At 46.8% G+C, this 13863-nt stretch overlaps 1 protein-coding gene across 1 annotated transcript in view; it reads right to left on the bottom strand.

Annotated features, from left to right (window-relative positions):
* Positions 1-13660, bottom strand: part of LOC122550332 (pituitary adenylate cyclase-activating polypeptide type I receptor-like) — a 158961-nt gene extending 145301 nt beyond the window's left edge. The window contains exons 1-2 of the mRNA XM_043691058.1: positions 13238-13660; positions 4788-4875 (exon numbers count right to left, since the gene is read on the bottom strand). Coding sequence (XP_043546993.1) covers positions 4788-4875; positions 13238-13276 — 127 coding nt within the window. The 5' untranslated portion in view covers positions 13277-13660. The remainder of the gene's footprint in view (positions 1-4787; positions 4876-13237) is intronic.
* Between the last annotated feature and the right edge of the window lie 203 nt (positions 13661-13863).

The following is a 13863-nucleotide window of genomic DNA, read 5'->3' on the forward strand; positions in this document are numbered from 1 at the left end:
TTTTACTGCTCCTCGGATGCTGCCTGAACTGCTGTGCTTTTCCAGCACCACTCGTCCATAACCTAATCTAATCCCATTTGCCAGCACCCAGCCCATATCCCCCCAAACCCTTCCTATTCACACACCCATCCAGATGCCTTTTAAATGTTGTAACTGTACCAGCCTCCACCACTTCCTCTGGCAGCTCATTCCATACATGTACCACCCTCTGTGTGAAAAAGTTGTCTCTTAGGTCCCTTTTAAATATTTCCCCTCTCACCCTAAACCTGTGCCCTCTAGTTCAGGACTCCCAGACCCTGGGGAAAAGACCTTGTCTGTTTACCCTATCCATGCCCCTCATGGTTTTATAAGGTCACGCCCTCCTGTACCCTAACACCACTCTCCTCACTGCCAACCACCTGACCCACCGTCACATCATCTCCAAATGCACTTAGCATCTTCCTCACTCTCTCATTACATCGCTTATGAATATTACAACCAACAAGGGACCCAGCACTGATCCCTGTGGTACTGCACACTGGGCTCCAGTCACACAAGCAGCCTTTTCTCACCTCCCCCTGTCTCCAGCGCTCAGCTCATTGCGGTTCCAGTGTGTCAGATTATGCTGGGTCCTGTCAGCTTTTACCTTCTGCATCAGTTTCACACATGGGACCCTGCCCAGGCCCTTGCTGGAATCCATATAAACCCCATCAAATGCACTGATCTCATCTACACTTGCTTCATAGTTTGAGCAGGAGCTTTATATTTCAAACATGGATGGAAATTCATATCTTAAATGGGCTCATTTTAATGATTCTTGGATTAATTCTAAATCCTTCTTTCTTTCCATACGTCTTTTCCTCACCATGACTTTTGTCCAAACACCCTTCCCCGCCCTGCCCATGTAATTCAAAGAAAGGTTACACCAAACATAAATGGCAACAGATGTTTGACTAATGATGGGCTGAAGGGCCGTTTTTATTCCCTACTGTATATGACACTGGATAAGAATCTAACCTCCCACCCGGTGATCTGGGCAACTGCCAACGATGGCATGGTGATGAGACATGGGGGGGGTGGGGGTCAGAAATGGGGGGTCACGGTCGAAGGATATAGGGTAGGCCGTTAAGGATGGAGAGTCGTCACCCAGAGAGTGGGTATCTCTGTGGAATTCTCTGCCACAGAAATTGTTTGGGGCCAAAACAGTGAGTGTTGTCCAGAAGGAGTTTGATCTAGTTTTTAAACCTCAAATGGGGAGTAAGTGGAAATGAGTTGGAGAATCAGCCATGATCCTCTTGAATGGCAGAGCAGGCTGGAAGGGCTGAATGGCCTCCTCCGATTTCCTTTGTTTCTATTTGACCCTTTAAAGTGACCATGGGATCTTGGATTCTGATGATGCGGTGTGCGTCAACAAATGACTTCTCTGTACAAGAAGATGATTGTACAAAGGTATGGTTACCACTGTACACACTGCACTCATTAGATTAGATTAGATTACAGTGTGGAAACAGGCCCTTCGGCCCAACAAGTCCACACCGACCCGCCGAAGCGAAACCCACCCATACCCCTACATTTACCCCTTACCTAACACTACGGGCAATTTAGCATGGCCAATTCACCTGACCTGCACATCTTTGGACTGTGGGAGGAAACCGGAGCACCCGGAGGAAACCCACGCAGACACGGGGAGAACGTGCAAACTCCACACAGTCAGTCGCCTGAGGCGGGAATTGAACCCGGGTCTCAGGCGCTGTGAGGCAGCAGTGCTAACCACTGTGCCACCGTGCCGCCAAAGGATGAGAATTGATTGTGTTGTTTACTTGAAACTTCCAAACCCACGACCACTTCCATCTTGAAGGACAAGGGGCAGCAGGTACATGGGAACACCATCCCCTGCAACTTCCCCACCAAGCCACTCACCATCCTGACTTGGAAATATATCGCTGTTCCTTCACTGTTGCTGGGTCAAAAATCCTGGAACTCCCTCCCTAAGGGCACAGCAGGCGGACTGCAGAGGTTCAAGAAGGCAGCTCACCCCCACCTTCTCAAGGGGGCAACTAGGGACGGGTAATAAATACAGGGCCCAGCCAGCAACATCCACATCCCATGAGTGAAAACAATAATAAAAATTGGAGTGTTAATACTAAAAAGAGACAACGCTCTGATATCCAGTGCAGAGGGACATGGAGAGTGGGTGGTGACGGTCAAGAGGTATTATCGCTGTTAATTCAGAGACTGCAGTCATGTTCTGGAAGTCTGGATTCAAATCCTGGCATGGCAGAATTTGAAGTCAGTAATTAAAAAAACTAAATCTGGAATTAGAGTCTAATGATGAAAATTGTGTTTTGCTAATGTCCTTGAGGGAAGGAAACTGCCATCCTTACCCAGTCTGGCCTAGATGTGATTCCAGACCCACAGCTACGTGGTTGACTCTAACTACCCTCGGGGCATTGAGGGATGGACAGTAAATGCTGCCCAGCCGGCAATTCCGCATCCTGCAAATGAATTATTTTTTTTTAAATAGTGTTGCAATGTTGGCCCTTGCGACAGACACAGTTTGCCATGTAGTTAACACAATTGTTTGAGGAACCTTGTGGTTCCCCTCACACACCAGCATACCCTGTCTTCCGCCAGCATTTTAAAGGTTTGATTTTTCATGGAAACATAGAGAGCCCTAGATCAGAACAAGTGCATGGCTTTGCAAACCATTCGCTGTTCATGTCGGACAGAAGGTGTGGCTCATCAGAGAGAGTTTAACAGAGCCATTAGAAATTCCACTAATGTGCAGATTCAAGACTTTAACAATCAAATATACAATATGTTACATCAATGTTACAAACGACCAGCAGAAATCATGAGTCTAACTTTCAAACACACTTGTCAATTGTCAGAAAATTTCACCCATGTCACTAATGCCCTTTAGGGAAGGAAACTGTCATCCTTACCTGGTCTGGCCTACACGTGACTCCAGACCCACAGCAATGTGGGTGACTTAGGGATGGGCTTGCCAGTGATGCCCACACCCATGAATGAATTTTATAAAATCGCACTTAGAGCACCTCAGAATTTGTTTTGACCAAACGATGGTGCAAAGGATTAAGTGATATGAAAATCTGTAATTCTGTCAGGAAATCTGTAAAATTAGCTCATATACAGACAGTATTTTTAGATTAGATTACCTACAGTGTGGAAACAGGCCCTTCGGCCTAACAAGTCCACACTGACCCTGCGAAGAGTAACCCACCCAGAACCATTCTCCTACAACTAATGCACCTAACACTACGGGCAATTTAGCATGGCCAGTTCACCTATCCTACACATCTTTGCACTGTGGGAGGAAACCAGAGCACCCGGAGGAAACCCACGCAGGCACAGGGAGAATGTGCAAACTCCGCACAGTCAGTTGCCCAAGGTGGGAATTGAACCCAAGCCGCTGGCGCTGTGAGGCAGCAGTGCTAACCACTGAGCCACCGTGCCACGCTTGAGATATCGATGACAATGCATCCCTTTACTGTGAAGCAGATTGTCTGTTTTTGTTCAGTTAAGAATTCAGCTTTTTGTAAGGTCTAACAATAAACATTTCAAAGCTCTTTTCTAGACCCACAGGCAGCAGTAAAGAAAATCACTTGAATTAATAGTCTTTGCAGTACATCAACCGACTGTAAAGTCACAATGGAACTGTGAGTACAATTGCCTTGGCATTGATCATCCAGCTGCTATTGAGGTGGATTTGAAGGTTTTGTGTAATTTACATTAGAGTTGTCATGTTACAAATACCTTGAGGTGAATGTGCAGAACACTGTCTGTCAAGTGGAGACATTACTTCCATGTGGATCTGTTCCTATACATAAATGAAGTGGACAAAGTCAGAAGGCACATGATACCAGGTTATAGTCCAACAGTTTTATTTTAAACTGCAAGCTTTCCGAGCACTGCTCCTTTGCCGGGTGAAGGAGCAGAGCCTTGAAAGCTTGTGACTTTTAACTAAACCTGTTTGACTATAACCTGGGGTCAGGTGACTTCTGAGCTTGTCCACCCCAGTCCAACACCGGCACCTCCACATCATAAATAAATCTTTAATTACCCAGTCCTCGATGAAACTATGACCATTATTCCAATACAACCCAGAATTTATTCTTAAAAGAAGCATTTTGAAGGAATTATTAAACAATTGGACTCTCACATTTAACTCTGCAAGGACAAATGGAAATACTCCCCAGTTCTAAAGCTGGGATTCTCGGTAATGATATTGGTTAACTTAGTCACGTTGTTTCTGCTGTAATATGGCTGGAAGTTATAGTCTCCTCAGAAAATGTTACTGCACTGAAAACCCCCAGGATTGAGGACATCATGTTACAGGACAAAGTCTATTCTCGCAATGCTGATCAAACGTCTGCAAGCATCTGAAATCTCTCCTGGTTGGGTTTTCGTCTAACGATGTGTTTATCTTGCAGTGATTAAAAGGAGTCGAACTGTTGAAGAATAAGAATATAGAACATAGAAAAGTACAGCACAGAACAGGCCCTTTGGCCCACGATGTTGTGCCGAGGTTTAATCCTAATACAAAGTGTTTGTTCAATCTCTACTGGCTCCTCATTCCCTAGGATAACTTCTCCATTTCAATTGTTTACTTTAGCTACTCCCTTCCTTTTGATAAACTCGGAACGATTCTCACAGTCTGCTTCTCTGTTTTAAATCGGGCCAGTTCTCTCATTTTCTTTTCATTTTCTTTCTGGTAGCCCTGAGCTCGTTTCTGAAGCGTTCCCTACCTTCAGGCTTGCTACTATACATTGCAATTGAATTCTTACCAAACGCAGTTTCATCGTCTTCGCTCAACTTGTTCAGGCAACGTTCCATTTCCCGTTTAATCATACACTCTGGGTGGAAGCCATTAGCCTAAAAGAGAAAGCAAATTGCAATAGCACTTCTGAGAAACTTAAAACCCATTAGCATAGAGCAGGACCTCCAGCACACATTGTAAATCCAACCTGTGTATCCCAATAATTCTCTCCATTTGACGGAATAATATGGAGAAATCCCTAAGATCCACGTTGGACCCAATCCAGTTGGTTTGGCAAAGGAAAGGCTGGATTGAACTTTGGAGTCCAAAGCTAGTCATACAAGTTTACCGCAAGGGTGCCCTCAAGTGAGGAACAGGAACAAAACAGCCTGGCTGTGTACCATACTCAAACACTGGCATGGCTTCAGGGGATAGCGCATGCATTCCTGGCTACTTTCCATTTGAATGTCTGCCTGATGGATAGTGGTGGTAAACGTCAATAGAGGACACAACGGAGCTACAATTCCTGCAAATGTTGCTGAATTCAGAGCAGGGACCTTGAGGGAATCCTCAATCCATTCCAGCACAAACTCTCTGGGCCAGAACGGACTCCCTTGGTGCTGTTGTGATATTGGGCATCTGTTAAACTCGTGCCCGATTAATGTTGGGAGCGAAAGTGAATCTTTGTCCTGTTCCTCTTCAATCTGACAGACCGGGAGAATGGGGTTGAGAAACTTGTCAGCTATAATTGAATGCTGGAGCAGATGCGATGGGCTGAATGGCCTAATTTCTGTTCCTATGTTTTCTGGTCAAAGCCTGCCTGTCTGTTTGTGACGAGAGCGAGAGTGATGAGAGTTGTTCCATCTCACAACTTAAGTGGTTGAAGAAGCAACTCACCCCCACCTTTTCAAGGGGCAACTAGGCATGGGTAATAAATGCTGGGCCCAGCCAGCGATATCCATGTCCCATGAATAAATAAAGAAAAATGTGATAAAAACAGCATTGTTCAGAAGAGAATGGTTTCTGCTGTTGCACCATTGCCAGCCACATATTGGAACAAGATCCAGTAACATCAACATACACTGAAAAGGGTCAAAATAAAATACCAAGTGGTCCAAATTTGCTATTTGTGTTCCAGTTTTGGCATAACTGCAGGTTCCACACTGTCGGAGGATTTATGAGATTAATTGACATGGTGGAAATTCATTGGAAATATCACAGGAGCACAATAACCTGAGGAAACAATGTTAGATATGTTACAAAACAACTTACACACAGACACACAAACACAGATACACACATGCACACACACAAAACAGATACACACACAAACACAGATACACACACACAAAACAGATACACACACTAACACAGATACACACACAGGTACAAAGACACAGACATACACACAAACACAGATATACACACTGATACACAGACACAGACACACACACAAACACAGATACACACACACTTACACATACATTCACGCACGCGCACACAGGCTTAGATGCACACACACACATAGGCACATGCACAGATACACACTGACGCACACAGACATAGACTAACACGCACATACACACGAACTGATACACATAGACACACACAGACACACATGCATATACACACGTACAGATACACACAGACACACACAGACACAACACTCACAGACACATGTTCACACCCATACACAGGCAAACACACACACATGCACAGATACACAGACACACGCAGACACACACATAGACGCACACATACAAACATGCACTCACAGACACACACACATAACATACACACACACGCAGACACATGCATATATACACATAGATACACGCATCATCATTCGGAAGGCAGCACATCATACACATCTTCAGACAGTAGATTATTAAACTAAATAAGAAATCAGAATCAAGCACAAAGTCAATACTGATATTCCATGCAGTACTGAGGGAGTCCCAATGTATATAAGACCTGTTAAGTTTCAGAGGGAACCTCTATCTCTCTCTACTTTCCCCTAGCATTTTTATTTTAATAATAAATTCTGTGCTGAATCCACACTAAGACAACAATTCCCCAAATCAGTCTATTAATGTAGCAGTCAGAATAATGCCATTGAATGCAGGTGCACATTTTTTTTTGCTTAAAGCATTCCTAAACTGCTAGTTTTTTTTTGAGGATCTCTAATAACTCAAACAAAACAGAACTTTGGCGGATCTTTGAATTGACACAGCCATCTGGTGATACCAATGCTTTAGGAATTAGACTTTGTAGAGCAAATGCACTTCCTCCAGCATTGTCTGTGTGTGTGTGTCTGTGTGTGTGTGTGTCTGTGTCTGTGTGTGTGCCTGTGTGTGTGCCTGTGTGCGTGTGTCTCTGTCTGTGTGTGTGTCTGTGTGTGTCTCTGTGTGTGTCTGTGTGTGTGCGTGTCTCACACTTCCTCCCTAACTAGGAATCTAAGCTAGACATGTGTGTGTGTGTCTGTATGTGTGTCTGTGTGTCTATCTGTGTGTGTGTGTCTCTGTGTGTGTGTCTGTGTGTCTCACACTTCCTCCCTAAATAGGAATCTAGGCTAGACGTGTGTGTGTGTGAGTGTGTGTGTGTCTGTGTGTGTGTCTGTGTCTGTGTGTGTGTGTGTCTCACACTTCCTCGTCTGTGTCTGTGTGTGTGTCTGTGTCTCTGTGTGTGTGTCTCTGTGTGTGTCTCTGTGTGTGTGTGTGTGTGAGATGTTCCTCTGTTGACTCCATGACTTCACCACAAAACACAAAATATAGAATCCCTACATTGGGGAAACAGGCCATTCGGGCCAACTAGTCCACACTGACCCTCCGAAGAGCATCCCACCCAGACCCACCCTATCCCTGTAACCCTGCATCTCCCATGGCTAACCCACCTAACCTGAACACTGTGGGCAATTTAGCACGGCCAATTCACCCTAACCTGCACATCTTGGGACTGTGGGAGGAAACCAGAGCACCTGGAGGAAATCCATGTAAACAAGGGGAGAATGTACAAACTCCACACAGACAGTCACCCGAGACTGGAATTGAATCCAGGTCCCTGGTGCTGCGAGGCAGCAGTGCTAACCACTGAGCCACCATATCCTTGAACCCTATCAGTCTTTGCAAATAGCTGCTCCCCCTCCAAACCCTCCTTCCTCCTCTGAAGTCTGGCATTCTGTTTCCAAGCTTGCCTAAGAAGTCCGTATCGAATACATTCAGTCAGAACTCTGCCAGTGGTCTGCCACTGAAATGGCTCCTGTCAAAGCCACATATCCTGCCGGACTCAATTTAAATATCTCGGATCTGTGCAAGGCCCATTTCTAACTGTAAAAGAACTTTATTTATGAACTTTTACAATATCCTTCAAAATATCTGGACCATATCTCCATCTCAGCATCTTGTAGTTTCTGTCACAGAATCCTTGAATTGTTACAATACGGAGGGAGGCCATTCTGTCCACAGTGCCTGCACCTTTGTGTCTGTTTCCTCTGAGGCAACACCCATACTTAGCCAGTCACACACTTTGAATAGAACATAGAACAATACAGCGCAGAACAGGCCCTTCGGCCCTTGATGTTGCGCCGACCTGTGAACTATTCTCAGCTCGTCCCCCTACACTATCCCAAAATCATCCATGTCCCTATCTAAGGATTGTTTAAATCTCCCTAATGTGGTTGAGTTAACTCTGAGTTAATAAGCACAGATCATTTAGCACATTCAAATAATCAAATAGAGATGTTGCTGAACAAAGAGTGCTGGGTCATAGCTCCTTGAAAGTGGAGTCGCAGGTAGATAGGATAGTGAAGAAGGTGTTTGGTATGCTTTCCTTTATTGGTCAGAGTATTGAGTACAGGAGTTGGGAGGTCATGTTGCGGCTGTACAGGACATTGGTTAGGCCACTGTTGGAATATTGTGTGCAATTCTGGTCTCCCTGCTATAGGATGGGTGTCATGAAACTTGAAAGGGTTCAGAAAAGATTTACAAGGATGTTGCCAGGGTTGGAGGGTTTGAGCTACAGGGAGAGGCTGAACAGGCTGGGGCTGTTTTCCCTGGAGCGTTGGAGGCTGAGGGGTGACCTTATAGAGGTTTATAAAATTATGAGGGGCATGGATAGGGTAAATAGACAAAGTCTTTTCCCTGGGGCGGGGGAGTCCAGAACTAGAGGGCATAGGTTTAGGGTGAAAGGGGAAAGATTTAAAAGGGACCTAAGGGGCATAAGAGAAAGTGAGGACTGCAGATGCTGGAGCTCAGAGTCGAGAATGTGGTGCTGGAAAAGCACAGCAGGTCGGGCAGCATCCGAGGAGCAGGAGAATCGACGTTTTGGGCAAAAGCCCTTCATCAGGAATGAGGCTTGTGGGCCGGTGGCTGAGAGATAAATAGGAGGGGGTGTGGGGGTTGTGAGACATGGGTACACCCCCCCCCTGCAGGTTCCCCTCCAAGCCACTCACCATCCTGACTTCGAAATATATCACCGTTCCTTCAGTGTTGCTGGGTCAAAATCCTGGAATTCCCTCCCTCAGGACATTGTGGGTCCACCCACAGCAGGTGGACTGCAGCGGTTCAAGAAGGCAGCTCAGCCCCACCTTCTCAAGGGGGCAACTAGGGACGGGTAATAACTGCTGGGCCCAGCCAGCGACGCCTGTGTCCAGTGAGTGGATAGAAAAAAAAAGCATCACTTGCTATCAAATTTGATTGATCAGCAAATAAAAGTAATTGTTGACTAACTCTTGCAGGACACGTTTAAATAAAATCTCCATTAACTTGCGGAATGGGAGGACTATTATTGGTTTATGAGTACAGCCAGGCAATTGAGAGAGAAATGCTGGTCTCATTCATCATGCTGCCTGAGGCAACAGAATGGACTAAACAGCACGGCAATGCAAATGAATTCCAGTTCCCTGCAGTCGTACAGTTAATTTATGAATGGAGGTAGCTGTCTGCTGGACTGTACAATGAGCTAACATCACTCTGAGGTCATGCTGGGCTTTACAATGATGGTCACTCACTTTTGGTTTCCTTACCAGAGGGAAGTGGTCCGGGCGATGGAGGGACTGCGGTAAAGGTTTACCAGAATGATTCCAGGATTGACGTTTGATGAGGGCCTGAGCCGCTGAGGACTATAGAAGAATTGAGAGGGGATCTCATAGGAACGTATAAAATTATGAAAGGGGTAGATAAGATAGAGGCAGGCAAGTTGTTTCCGCTGGTGGGTGAGACTAGGACGAGGGGACATGGCCTCAAGATTAGGGGGAGTAGATCTAGGACAGAGATGAGGAGGAACTGCTTTTCCCAGAGAGTAGTGAATCTGTGGAATTCTCTGTCCAAGGAAGCAGTAGAGGCAGCTTCATTAAAATATAGTCGAGAGACAGTTGGGTGGTTTATGTGCGTGGTCGGGGATTAAGGGTCATGGGGATAATGCGAGTAGGAGCACCTGAGACAATGGATAGATCAGCCACAATCTTAATGAATGGCAGAGCAGGTTCGACGGGCCAAATGGCCCAATCCTGCTCCTTCGTTCCGAGGAACTAGAAATCTGGAAAGGTTGAGAATCCGAGATGAATCAATTGGACAGCTGGGAAGCTCAGTGAGTGCGTGACAGGAAAAAGGACAGGGAAATGATACGTCTTCTTGACCTGAAACGCTAGCTAGTCTCTCCCCGTTCAGAAGCAGCAGTTTATTTCCAATATTTTCTCTTTTTGTCACAACATGCCACATCCATCAGTGTGATCGTGCCCCCCCCCCCCCCCCCCCCCGTGGTCCTGTTGTGATTGCTTTGCATCAGTGAGAACTTTCTAACCGACAGTAGCTTTGTCCAGGCACACAGTGCGGTCAGATCTGTGGGTCTACCACAGCACAGACACAGCAGAGGTGCGGGGAAGCAGAGGAAAAAGGATTTTCTCTCACAGGGCTGTGGTTTGCAAACTCCCCCCTCCAAAGGCAGTGAATGCAGAATCCTTAAATATTTTTAAGGCAGACTTAGAGCGATTCTCAATGGTACGGGTATGTACCAGAGGAGGCTGGTACAATTACGACATTTGGAGTCATAGAGATGTACAGCACGGAAACAGACCCTTCGGTCCAACCCATCCATGCTGACCCAGATATCCTAACCTAATCTAGTCCCATTTGCCAGCACTTGGCCCATATCCCACCCCAGGGAAAAGACTTTGTCTATTTATCCTATCCATGCCTCTCATAATTTTATAAACCTCTATAAAGTCACCCCTCAGCCTCCGACGCTTCAGGGAAAACAGCCCCAGCCTATTCAGCCTCTCCCTGTAGCTCAAATCCTCTCACCCTGGCAACATCCTTGTAAATCTTTTCTGAACCCTTTCAAGTTTCACAACATCCTTCCATCTGGATGGGTATATGGATAGGAAGGGTTTAGAGGGATTGCTGGCAAATGGGACTAGATTAGGTTAAGATATCTGGTCGGCATGGATGAGCTGGGCAGAAGTGTCTCTCTCCATGCTGTCCATCTCTGCTGCTGTATTTTCGGGAATATGCTGGAATGTGGAGTTGAGGTTAGAATCAGGTCAGCCGCCATCTTATTGAATGGTGAAGCAGGCCCAAAGGGCCGAATGGTCTCCTCTTGTTTGTATAACCATCTCCATGTCCATGTTCTTCCTGATGTATCCGACCTTTCCCTTCTCTCCTTCCCTCCCTCTACACCTCTATCCGTTCCACCATCTTCTCTTCCTCTCCCCTTCATCCCCACGTTCGCCATCAACTATTTCCTCTCTTTCTCCATCCCCTCTTCCTTGTTCTCTCTCTCTCTCCCTCTCTCCAGTTGAAACAACACGATGCCAACTCAGGTGGAGGTTGGCACCTCTCTCCCAGGCAGCACTTGCCCAGTCGGTCTGCAGGGGCACCAGATCAGATTGACCCATCGTTGAACCGGGGCTGACCTGGTGGACTGGCAAGGTGGACAGCAGGGAGCTATTCTGGGTGGCACGGTGGCTCAGGGGTTAGCACTGATGCCTCATACCCCCACCCACCTAGGAATTTGGGTTCAATTCCAGCCTTGGGTAACTGTGTGGCATTTGCACATAGAGTCATAGAGATGTACAGCACAGAAACAGACCCTTCAGTCCAACCTGCCCATACCGACCAGATATCCCACCCCAATCTAGTCCCACCCGGCCCATATCCCTCCAAACCCTTCCTATTCATATACCCATCCAGATGCCTTTTAAATGTTGCAATTGTACCAGCCTCCACCACATCCTCTGGCAGCTCATTCCATATACGTACCACCCTCTGCGTGAAAAAATTGCCTCTTAAATCTTTCCCCTCTTACCCTAAACCTATGCCCTCTAGTTCTGGACTCCCCCACCCCAGGGAAAAGACCTTGTCTACTTATCCCATCCATGTCCCTCATGATTTTATAAACCTCTATAATGTCACCCCTCAGCCTCTGATGCTCCAGGGAAAACAGCTCCAGGCTAATCAACCTCTCCCTATACCTCAAACCTTCAATCCCTGGCAACATCCTTGTCAATCTTTTCTGAACCCTTTCAAGTTTCACAACATCTTTCCGATAGGAAGGAGACCAGAATTGCACGCAATATTCCAACAGTGGCCTAACCAATGTCCTGTACAGCTGCAACATGACCTCCCAACTCTTGTACTCAATACTCTGACCAATAAAGGAAAGCATACCAAACGCCGCCTTCACTATCCTACCTACCTGCGACTGCACTTTCAAGGAGCTATGAACCTGCACTCCTCAGTGTCTTTGTTCGGCCACACCACCCAGGACCTTTCCGTTCAGTTTATAAGTCCCTGTAGATTCTCTCGTGACTGTGTGGGTTTCCTCTGGGTGCTCCACTTTCCTCCCACAGACCAAAGCTGTGCAGGGATATGGGCCGGGTGCTGGCCGGTGGGACTAGATTGGGGTGGGATATCTGGTCGGTGTGGACAGGTTGGACCGAAGGGTCTGTTTCCATGCTGTACATCTCTATGACTCTATGAGGTTAGAGCGGATTGGCCTTGGGAAAGGTAGGGTTACAGGGATGGGGTGGGTCTGGGTGGGATTCGGTCAGTGTGGACACTATGGGACAAAAGGCCTGCTTCCACACTGTGGGGGTTCTGTGTTTCCTTAAAGACTCCCCATCTCTCCCAACGCAGTGCTCCCTGTTCTTAATTACAGTCTGCACTGCATCAAAAATATCAGTGCTCGTTTCTCCGTGTCGATTTCAGAAGCAGATAACAAAATGACAGATCACTCAGGAACGTTGCTGTACTCTCGGCAAACCTCTCAGCAGCGGCTACGATTTAGAAAAATTCTTTGCTGCATTTTAGGCGCTGAACTGAGTCCAATCTGCACTGCTCGTTGTACCCAGCACTTTCACAGTATACACAGCACTTAGGGAGAAGGGGTTAAAGGGGGAGGGAGGGTGGGCTGTAGGGGTAGGGGGTGTAAGGGGAGGGGGGGGACAGGTGTTGAATAGACCTCTCCACGGGTTTTGCTTACCAGAGGCAACAGAAGGATGGCAAACAGCAAGCAGTCCATGGTGTCGGAGCACCGCAGGTCGGTGGCAGAGGGGAAGCGAAAATCAAGAAATCACATTACATTCTGGACGGCTCCTCTCTCCCTGCTGTAGGTTTCTGCTCTCTCTGCGTTCCCTTCTCTGACAGCTGCTGCAGCACTGCACAAACATTGAAAATAACAACGGCAGAGAAAAATAGGGGGGAGGATTGAGACAGACCAGCGAAACACGAATTATTAGGCAGAGAGAGAGAGAGAGAGGGAGAGTTGGGGAGAGAGAGAGAGAGAGGGGGGGTGGGAGGGAGAGAGAGAGATGGAAAAGTTAAGGGGCTGGAGAGCATGTCACATCTCTGGAAGAAAGCACTGCGAATGATTTCAGGAAGGGAATAACGAGGTGTTATTTTAGGCTGATGTTAGTCAATGGCTCCAACTGATGATCGCCTACCCTGGTGAGCCATCTCATTTCAATAATCTCCATCCTGTTCCTGGGTCTTGGAGATCACATTGAAATCAGGCAGCTGTGTGTCACAGCTGCAGAGTGTGAGCATTGATGGACAGGAGGAGACAGAGAGACGCAGAGAGACACAGAGAGAGAGACACACACACACACA

Source organism: Chiloscyllium plagiosum, chromosome 5 (genome assembly GCF_004010195.1).
Source record: "Chiloscyllium plagiosum isolate BGI_BamShark_2017 chromosome 5, ASM401019v2, whole genome shotgun sequence".
In the NCBI taxonomy this organism is placed as follows: domain Eukaryota; kingdom Metazoa; phylum Chordata; class Chondrichthyes; order Orectolobiformes; family Hemiscylliidae; genus Chiloscyllium; species Chiloscyllium plagiosum.